At 42.6% G+C, this 10,934-nt stretch overlaps 1 protein-coding gene across 1 annotated transcript; it reads left to right on the top strand.

Moving 5' to 3' along the window:
• The first annotated feature begins 615 nt into the window (after positions 1 to 615).
• Positions 616 to 6,742, top strand: atp1b1b (ATPase Na+/K+ transporting subunit beta 1b). The gene is made up of 6 exons (XM_084574557.1): positions 616 to 787; positions 3,055 to 3,183; positions 4,121 to 4,276; positions 4,642 to 4,826; positions 5,009 to 5,092; positions 5,186 to 6,742. The coding sequence occupies exons 1-6, from the start codon at positions 697 to 699 to the stop codon at positions 5,441 to 5,443; spliced, it is 903 nt and encodes a 300-aa protein (XP_084430683.1). The 5' UTR covers positions 616 to 696; the 3' UTR covers positions 5,444 to 6,742.
• The last annotated feature ends 4,192 nt before the right edge of the window (positions 6,743 to 10,934 follow it).

The raw sequence follows: 10,934 nt of genomic DNA, 5'->3' as shown, positions 1-10,934 counted from the left end.
TGCTGGGAAACTTTTGGACCTGGCATTCATGTGGACGTTACTTAGACACCCACCTAGACCAAACCAGCCACCCCCACCCCATAGCAATGACACTCCTTGATGGCAGCACCTATCCCCAGCAGGATGCAGCCTGACATTAGTCCGTAGTTTAGTAACCTGCACAGTCTCTATGGCTTTTTACTCACCTTCACATGAAGTGTGGCCCTATTGTCACTCTGTGTGAAATATTTATTAGAGTTATTGGGACCCAAAATGTCCTAACTGGCAAATATTTCTATGATGTCACAATGCATCAAGGTTCACTGTACATGAATAGATTTTTAATTTCACAATCATTGACACTAATCTTATACTGAACATTTTTTGTAATGGTTAAATATGTAGAGAACAGGGCTAACTCTCTGCCTTCACACACTTATCTGCACAGCTCAGCCAAAATATGTACAGCCTGCTTCTGTCGGCTTCCTGTCCATCTTCCGGACGTCAACTCTACGCACGGCTTCCTCGCCCTCCGATTGGCTGGCGCCGCTACGCCCTCCTACAAGGTAACTTGTAGCGAGTGCCGGGCGGAGTCTAGCAGAGACCGTTTAAATTGGGGAGCCGCACCGTGCTCTGTGCCGGTTGCTTCTTCGACTTGCCGGGACTTGGTTCGCACACACGGGAAGGGGGAAGAATAAAATTAAAATTTGAAAAAAAATGCCTTCAAATAAAGAGGACGGCGGGTGGAAGAAGTTTCTGTGGGACTCGGAGAAAGGAGAGCTGCTCGGCCGTACCGGAGGCAGTTGGTGTAAGTACGGTTGTCTTTTTTTATTTTTTTATTTTTTTTTTTAACTGACCGGCAGAAATCTAAGCGCGCGTTCACGAGTGGCAGTGCGCGCCACCTGCCGCCTCGTGCTTCTTGCCACCTGTTTGATTTGACATTGCTGCATTCCGGAAAAAACAAACAAAAAAAAAACATTAATAATAATAATAATAATAAAACAATATATATATATATACATACTGCGGTATTGTAAGTAATGCACCCATCAATTTTCACTCGTGTCTTCTTTGTTGGTGTGAACCTCTGGAGCATTCACCGCCTCTGGCTGACTGGACTGACGTTAAGTTGATTTTCATTTTTTTTAAACACCTGTGAGCAAGTCAAAGCCAGGTGTCATGCGTAGCGTGTTGTCTTAATCGTGAGTTTTTATTCTGAAGTCGGAGGGGTTACGGGAGGCAGCGGGAGAATTCACCTCGGTCAACTGTGGGAAAAGTAATTTTGGCAAAAGGCCGTCAAAGGGTTAAAAATGCATCACAGCCCAAGGTGAGTCAAGGTGACGAGGCCTGCTCGTAAGCGAAGGGAGGACTATCGATCCGTGTCAGGTTCCTCTGATCAGATGTCGGGTGTAATCTAACGAACAATGCAACTGATTAACTTGTTCGACTTTCCTTCTCTTGTTTCTCTGGCAGCTGCAGGGCGGCGTTGTGTCCTTGTGCCTGCTCTCAATGTCACAGCTCTTAAGTTCTGTCTGGACACCTGGCTAGAAGTGGCTTAATGTTTTCGTGGCATGATGTCTTAGCAGCAGCAGCAGCAGTAGCAGCAGCAGCAGCTCTAGCTGGTGCTGATGTGCAGCTCACACTCAGATTTTTGTCCTTCTGAGGTCATCTGAAAGTGCTGATGCATCTGGGAAGCGTGCCATGCGCAGTGCTGTGCTGAAGGTTGGAATGAAAGGGCGTCCGGATGCGGGCAGATCTTAACAAATGCGTTTGGATGAAGAGAAATCATATGCGTCTTATGCTTTTCTCAAGTTTTTGTTATCGGGCTTTTCTGTGATAAGGTACTATAAAAATATAGACCAGATCTGGCATTGCGGGTCTGAACAAACCCAGACCTCCTTTCTCAGACTGTTTGGGGGTGGGGGGTCATGTTGTATGTTTGTGTAGTCAGACTTGTGAAAACATATCCCCCTTTAGAGGAATAAAGATTGTAGATTGTCTGCATATATATATATATATATCTTGGGAATGTCATTGCAATCTAGCAAGCTCAGGTGGCGTGGCCTGCATGTACAGGGTCAGGCTGCCGTGTGACCTTGTGACATTGCCTTAATGCAGCGAAAAGATGGGGAAAGGCTGTACGTGTAGCTCCCCTGCTGCAAGGTTAACTAAAGCTGTGCCTCGTTGGTTTTGCAGTACAGATAATAGAATTGTCGTGCAAAAAAAAAAAAAAAAAAGTACTGAGCAAGCAACTCTTTAGGTCCACTGAGACCGTAGTCACCACGGCTGGGTTGTTTTGTCGTAAATGCAGGCTCGTGTGTGTGTCTGATCCTTGAAGAAACAACAGAAAGAAGGGCAGCTCTTTGTCTGATAGACCCTAATTTAGTGGAATATGTCCTTGTACTCGCAAGCGTTAAAAGTGTCCAGGCATTGATACAGTAATGTAAAGTTTGGGATGAATTAAAGGTCCACTTTGTGGGCTTTAGTGGCAACTAGTGGTGAGGTTGCAGATTGCAGCTAAATACCCCTCCCTTTCTGAATCTGCTGCAGTTGTGACCTCATCAAGTAACGTGATGACTTCGAGATGGATTTATATTTGGTTATCCAGCCTGTAAAATGCCATGTGAGAAATGTTATTGACAATGTTGTTGTTTCTTTTTCTGTATTGCACTTGGCATGTGTGTTCTGGGACTCTGTGAGCCAGAGTGAGACTTCTGTCTTACACTGGCAGACTGATGTGAGGCTCTAGGACTCTTTTTCCACACTGTTTTTCAAGACTACTTATCCCAACTGCTTAGTACTTGGCCCAAAAAACAAAATATTTACTTTTTTTATTCTACTATTTTTTTTTACTTAACCAATGAAATGTGATCATTGAATAAGATGGGTAACACCCTTTACGTACACTGTTGTGCAACTGTGGAGTGATACGGTTGTATAACTGTTATCAGCTGTTTGATTACGTGGCCACATCATATTGTTTTACAGAACGTTTTGTTCTGCAATTTGTACTCTAAATTCTACAGTGTTATTCAGTGAAATCTTTTTTTTTTTTTTTTTTTATCTCTTCCACAGTCAAGATTTTCATGTTCTACGTCGTTTTCTATGGATGCCTGGCCGGGATCTTCATCGGCACCATTCAAGCCATGCTGCTCACCCTGAGTGACTACAAGCCCACCTGGCAGGACAGAGTTGCGCCCCCTGGTAAGAACAGATCTCCAGAAAGAAATGGAATTATCACACTATTTAGTAGCAGTCAGGTGGGGTCATGTTAGAAGATCTTATGACAGCAATTCCTAAACCAGAATGGCCAATTAGGCCTGAATGTATCTGTATCCGAGGTCACGAATGAGCTTTGAATCCAGCTATCTTCTTTAAGTAGATTTAACTAATATTAATTTAACTAAAGATTAGATTAGCCCTTACTGTATTAACTGGGTGCCGCATGCACACAGTTATCAGAAACCAAGATACAGTAGGTTTACGTTCCACAGTATCAGCGATTTGAAAAGGCTTCTCAAATATATAAACAAGCTTCTGATAATGGCTGAAGTGGTGCCGTTAAAATAACAGTGTACATGGTGCGTTTTCGCTGCACATCACGGCCCCAGTGCGACCTCCCCTGTGTACACAGCACACCCTGGTTGCTATGGCAGGGGGGGCCAGCTGGGGTTCAGCTTGGCAATTGTTGGACGGGATGGCAGGTGGTGGCAGTCTGCGTCTTTTCGACTGCAGCAAGGTGCAACAGTGTTCTAATGAGTTGGGTTAAAACAACACAAATAAGCAATTTTAAGGAGCACTGGCTTTCATAGCATAGTCATGAGATCGGTTTCATCCGATTCAGTGTTCACAGACACTGCAGACCCTGTTCAGCGTCTCTCAGCAAAACGACGGGAAGCAGGAGGAAACGCAATCCGTTTTCCTGAAAGATATGGATGTCAATCGGATGCTCCGATCTGCAGAAATTGGCCAAAGTGACACCCTAAGTGTCTGACTTTTAGAGTTTGCCCAGTTTTCATCTCTTTCACCTCCTCTCTACGTTGGTTCAAAACGTCATCTTTGTACAAAACTGACTATAGTGTGTACTGGACTGCAGGGCGAGTAGGCAGAATTATGACAAAAACCGATGTCGTCCTCGCAGGCCTCACGCACACCCCACGGTCAGACAAAGCCGAGGTGAGCTTCAGCACCAGTGACTTGGAGACCTACCTGCCGTACACCAAAGCTATAAAGGATTTCCTTTCCAAGTACGATGAAGAACATCAGAAGGACCAAATGAAGTTTGAGGATTGTGGAGGTAAGGCTTTGGGCGTGCAATCTTTTCTTCCTACTTCACTTTGGAAAGAGTTGAACGGAGGGCGTAGAAAGACGAGATTTGAAACCAAGAATACTCACCTTTACATGAAGCCAAGTATGTACCAGATTTGGGGTATACTTTTTACAATTTGGTTTAAAGGTGTATTTTCTTTACACTAAAGCAACGTTGGCTGGGATCTAACCCAAACTTGATTGTAGACAGAATTAAGTGTTGCATTGTTAAATTGAGAGGATAGTCAGTGGACGTACAAGTTCAGGCCTTTTTCACTGGACTGTCAAGGTTTCAGTATTTGAAGCTTACTTGGACTATCGCACGCTCCTAATAATGGATGCTCACCCCTCCAGAGGATCCGGCGGAGTACAAGAACCGGGGCGACTTGGAGAGCGACGTGGGCGTCAGAAAGGCCTGCCGTTTCTCCAGGAGCTTGTTGGGCCCCTGCTCCGGCCTTGAGGATCCAGATTACGGCTTCAAGCAGGGAAAGCCCTGTATCATCGTGAAGCTCAACAGGATCGTCAACTTCCGTCCAAGGGTAAGTTTTTATTCCGTCTCCGTGTGAATGGACTTAAACTTCACAATGTGATGTCTTGCATTTGATCCAAAGACAGCTGATTAAGTTTCCTGTCTTGAACTCTTTCAAAAGCAAATATCTCAAAGGATGAAAATGAAAATGAGCACTGTCCAAGTCTGACCTAACTTCTCTTCTTTGTCCAGCCTCCTAGCTCTAATGAAAGTATTCCTGAAGAGGCTCAACCCAAGGTGCAGCCCAATATCATCCCTCTTTATTGCACCAACAAGGTACACACATTCTTGTAGACATGGTACAAATGCATGCAATGAATTTGCGTCTGAATTATACCATTCCCTTCAACTGTCTCTTCATTCTTCCAGAAAGAGGAAGACGCTGGGAAGATCGGCGAGATCAAGTACCACGGCATCGGCGGCGGCTTCCCCCTCCAGTATTACCCCTACTACGGCAAGCTGCTTCACCCCCAGTACTTGCAGCCGCTGGTGGCTCTTCAGTTCACCAACCTGACAATGAATACCGAGCTGCGCATTGAGTGCAAGGTGTACGGGGAAAACATCGACTACAGCGAGAAGGACCGCTATCAGGGACGCTTTGACATCAAGCTCCAGGTTAACAGTTAATGACCGTCGCCAGGACCTTAGATCCTGCCCTGACACGCTCCGCCGCTTCACCCCCCAAAATACCAATCTGTCGTAGGAGATAATAACAAGTGGGAGGGTAGGCTGTAGCGGTTAAGTCAATCACAACTAGTCTTGAATGGAAAAACTTGTTAGGGGACGGATGTATAATCTGTCCTTCACTAGCTTATTCACTTCTGTCTAGCCATAGTATAATTTAGAGAAAAAGTAGCAATAGGCCCAATTAAAAATATTTATTCTGCTGTAAAGGAGAATTTTCCACAAGCCATGGGACATTGTTCTTAGATTACTGTAAAGTGTAGATCCATCTCTGTATCTGTCCCCTCTGCATATCGCTGCCTTGTGTGATTCCAGTAGTTAGGTTTGGAGTGTAGTAGCTGTCGCAAAATCGGGTCCTTCCTAAATCATGCTTTTTCTTCATTGTCCTGTACGAGCAAGCTTTAGCAGTTCTAGCTGTGGCGCGTGTGTGTGTGTGTGTGTCAGACATGTAGACACACTCCCATTTACTTTCTGATTCAAACAGTCTGACATGGTTCTGATATGCGCGAGGAAAAGACTGCACTCCAGGAAACTTCTTTCCTCTTTTTATTCGTCTTTTACAGTTGATCACCGAAGACTCTTTTTATTTTCCATTAAATTGCTTAAATGTGTGAAGGGGTTTTATTACTTGGTTTCATGCCTTTTTTTGATTTTTGCCTTGAATGTAGACTTGTGTGTCCAGCCTGTTAGACACTTTGGCCTGCTTTGAAGGCGATGGTGCTAACTATGTTTTTAAGACTTTTTCTTTTGTTTTGCTGGATTTATCACAGCATCAAGCATTGCGGGGTAACCCTGAATGTTATAACCATTAAAACATGGTGGAAGAATTTTATATTTATGCAGTTGTACATTTTGTTTCTTTGCAGAATATTGTAATGTATAAATGCAATACCAAAGTGACATGTTGCAAAGTCTTAATCTGAAGCAATGCAGTACTCCTTTCCAGGATGTATTCGTCTTAAGTGCTAAAGTTGGTGTCTTGCCCTGTAACTTTTGAAATGGAAAAAATCTTGACATTTGTCTTGGTCATGAATGCAGTTATGTGTAGAATGAATAGGTTTATTTTCACGACCAACTTATGTTCATGCATTTTAGGAAAAAAAAAAAACTCTTGCAAACCTCTGTGGCTTTAGATGACCGATGGAATTGGCTTTAATATTGCATTTCAAGAACAGTCAATTTCTCATCAGTTCATCCACCTTTGTCATTTAATCAGACATGAATGAATAAAAATCATAATAGACCTTTCTTTTGTTTTTCTGGTGTTTCTTTTAGTAACAAGGCCATTTCCCAGCAGGACCAGTGTGTTTAAATACACACCTTATGTACTGTATGGCACTCTATAGTTACATGGACCGTTTTTATCGGAGTGCCTGAAAACAGCAAAGCAATAAAAATGTCATATACCGTATTTTCTGCTAACAACAGTGCATCTTTTTTTAGTCTTGTGAGATCTATCTATTGGGCCGATTCCAGTTTTGTCCATGTCAACAATGACTCTTCCACTTACACAAAAGTAAGTTGTGGAGTTCAACAGGGCTCTGTGCTAGGACCAGTGCTCTTCCCATTAATTTCAATTAATTGTGAAACTGACAAGACAGTAGCATCCTGGATTTGCGCATTTCATTATGAGTGTTGGATCGTACTGCGATTAGATGAGCAGTGTCAAACAGCTTAAGATCTCCGCATAAAGATGAATCCGTGTGTAACTCCACAGTCTCTGTGATCCCTCAGCTTCTTCTTGTTTGGCCTCAGAGACGAATGAATGAGCGGCTGTCGGCTCAAGAGGGGGAGCCGAACGAGCGGACAATTGCTGTTACTGTTCGGTCATTCAGGCTTTCAGTGTGCAGGCAGGAAGCGGCAGTGGGATCAGTTGCAGACATTATGTCTCTGTAATTACAGGAGGGAGCTGCCTGTGTTGTAGCTAACACAGGGGTGTTGTTTCAGGCACTGGCAGAAAGCAGGCATTAAGTCAGAAGCTGGAGAGAAGCAGCTTGAAGTGTGAATGCATTAATTCACACAAGAAGTCAAACACCATGAATGTTGTCTTTTCTGAGACTAATTCATTATCTAGTGGAGTGTTGCCTTGTATTTAAACATTTATATTCTAGTCACTTATTAAATCTTTCTCTGGTCTGACTGACGAACAGCACATCTGCAGGTGATTGGATTATCTTTCAGCTGGCAACAATTCCTAAAGTTATTTAGGAGACTGCAACTACTGAAATTGGCTTAAGAACTGTCCAACGTGTTATTAAAAACTGGAAGGACAGTGGGGGACCATTGTCTTTGAGGAAGAAATGTGGTCAGAAAAAAATCCTGATTGATCGTAACCGTGTCAATCCCGCTGAGAATTTTTGGGATGTGCCGGAGAAGGGTTTGTGCAGTGGTCAGACTCTCCCATAATTTTATGAGCACTCTGTTTATCCATTAAGCATTTCTGGAATTAAATATTTGAGAGTCAACTCTGTGCGTTTTTTTATTCATTTCAAATCTCTCATTGTACAGTCACCAGCAAAACCTTGCAGTCTTCTCGTGCTCTGACCCTTTTGCTGTGTGTTCTGACAGGAGCGATTCCATCAGGCATTCATCCTCTCCACAAAGAACACTGGAGCAGGCTGTAGTTAGATTTCATGGATGTTTAGATCAAATAGCATTCAGCTGAGAGTCATATGTGGTGTAAAGTCACGACAGGTCAGAGATCACTTTCGTTGCCTTTGTGTCCCATTTCACGTTGAGCTTTCCATTTGGAAAATAAAGGTATTATAACTTAAGTTCATTAACTGGACCACGCCCAGCGTCATTCTGTTTCCCGTGCTCACCTCTAAAAGTGTGTCCTAATTTTCTTCCTCTCTCTGTTCGCCTCAGTTCTCAACCCCCACCCTTCCCATCCCCCTCTTTTCTTGTCTTCCTCGTCCGCCTTTTACAGGAACCAAGGGGCAAGGATCTGAAGCTTCCTGAAAATCTCACTTCCTGGGTTCCTCTTATATCATCAAATAAACTGCAAATAAACTTATTTGCATCAATTAAGGGGGAACTACTGTTTTTTACAACCTGGACCTTATTTATTTATGAACGAGTTTCGCGGCAGATAACACGTTATTTAGAGGCTGCGTTTCAGTCACTCCCACAATATGGATATACGCAGATCTAAATATCTTCCGAAGGACTACAAATTACACAAAAGTTATATGGGTGAGTAAGTGATGTGTGTGTATTTTATGCCAGAAATAAGGTCAGGTTGTAAAAAACAGTCGTTCCCCTTTAAGATCTTGATAGTGAATCAACACTTAACACATTATCACATTGGTATTCAGTGAACATGTACAATGTGTGGGTCTTCACCAGATTGTTACGTCACTTCAAGTGGTTGCAAAATCTTCAGGCCTTTGGTCTTGCTATTGTTAGCCAACCTAACTGTGCTCTCTTTGTGATCATCAGTTTTCAGACAGTGTGCTCGATCTGCCTTCAGCTCCGGTCTTTGACTTATTCAGACCATAAACTCATACACATCACTGTACGCCTGTGTTGAAAGCACCAACAATAAACTAGGTCGGAGTCCCAAACTTTCAAGAGCAGGAGGCGGCAGCACAGCTAAGAAAACCCCGAAGAGGGACATTTTCAGATTCAAACTACCACATCTGCATGTTGTGCAGAGAGGGTCACAGTCACGCTCTACAATCTGATGACTTGGAGGCAGGGACCATATCTCATTTGACACACCATCAGCCATCACAAGGCCATCTTTCCTGATTACACTTTATCATGGGACACACGCTGTGCTGTCAGCTAGGAAGAAGAGGGGAAGGGTATTCTGTGTGTTCCTCTGTCACACTGAGATGATCACTTGCAACGTGGAAACACTTTTGTTCAATCACTATTGCCCACAATGTTTGCTTGCATTTTACATGTCATATAATAATATAATGTAATAAAAAATAACCAAACGCTACCTCACCTTAATTACACGTGCAATAGTTGACTTATTATTATTTCTGTACAATGTGCAATTTGTTCTGTAGTAGTTCTCTGATAAATGTGCAATAGTCCATCAGTGCAATATTCACAATACTCTCTCTCTCCCTCTCTCTCTCTCTCCCTCTCTCCTGCCCCCCCCCCCCCCCCCACCTCACATTCCCAGAACCAGTCTAACCAGTCTTTCTATTTATTATTATTTATTACTCTGTCACCAACATTGCCCTCTCCTGTGTTTAGTACCTGAAGCTAAAAATGTGTTCACATCATCACCTTCTACATAACGCCTTCATACTTCTTATATTGTAATATTACAGTTGTATATTGTTTCTATATTTTGTATTATATATTTATGTTGTATATTGATTTCTATATTTTATACTTCTTTTTAACTAAACTGTTGACTCGGAGAGCCCTGCACAAGATTCCCAATGTGCCGGGACTGTTGGTTTACGCGCAAATGGCCAAATAAAGAACCTTGAACCTTGAACATGGTTTAACTGGCTCTATGAAATTCAACTATGTTTTGAACACAAGATGGCAGCAGTGCAGCATCAGGGATATCCAATCACATGGACACTCATGCACTTTTCTGGCAGTGGAAAGGATCCAAGACAAAGTCTGCTAGACATTACATCTGTCATTTCTGGTACAATATTTAGTTAATTTGTGTGATCAACCTTGTAAAAGGTATGAGATATTTTTCAGGTGGTCTTCCTTCACTCATAAATCTTAAATGATGATTTAAACTCACTGGGGGTCAATCATTGACTCCATGCGTTTTGATCACATTGTGACCAATAAATGAGGTTATATCTATTGCCAGAACTTTCCCCTGTTTGCTGTGTTTAACAGCATGTGGAGGAGCAGGAAGGAGGGGAGGAGGATGCATGAGCCACCGTGACACGATGCTCCTGTGGGGAGGCTGTAATGAATTTAATTGATGAGTCAGATCAGTGCTGTCAGCAGCTTGTTAACACATCAGCAGCAATGGAAATCAACAGCCACAGTCATGTCATAGTCTCCTGGGACTAAACCAGCAGCCAGTCTGTTTGAGTTCCGACAACTCTGTTGCTGAGTTCTGATCAAATTATTTTTAACCAACAGACTACATTGAATTATGGGAATTAGATTCTCTTCTACAATGAACAGTATTTTTAATTATGACCTGCATAATATTTGATAACATAAAGAATCATTTTTAAGTTGATAACTCATAAAAACGTTTTTCCAAATTGTTTCTTCACATTGTTAAAGAGAAGTGTAGTTATTATGTGCTTAATTACCATAGTTATGAGCATAGTTTTATAAGTTGACCACCCTTACATAAATTAATTCAACCACAACAGTAGCTCCTCCTAGCTTCCTAGCCTCATAGTAGATTCTTCTAGCTTCCTAGCCTCCCAGCTAATAGTAGCCAGCTTCCTATATAGCCTCCCAGCTAAACGTAGCTCTTCCT

The sequence above is a fragment of the Chelon labrosus genome (assembly GCF_963514085.1).
Source record: "Chelon labrosus genome assembly, chromosome: 24".
Lineage (NCBI taxonomy): Eukaryota > Metazoa > Chordata > Actinopteri > Mugiliformes > Mugilidae > Chelon > Chelon labrosus.
The sequence above is the reverse complement of the archived record's forward strand: the minus strand, read 5'-3'. Positions and strand labels throughout refer to the sequence as shown.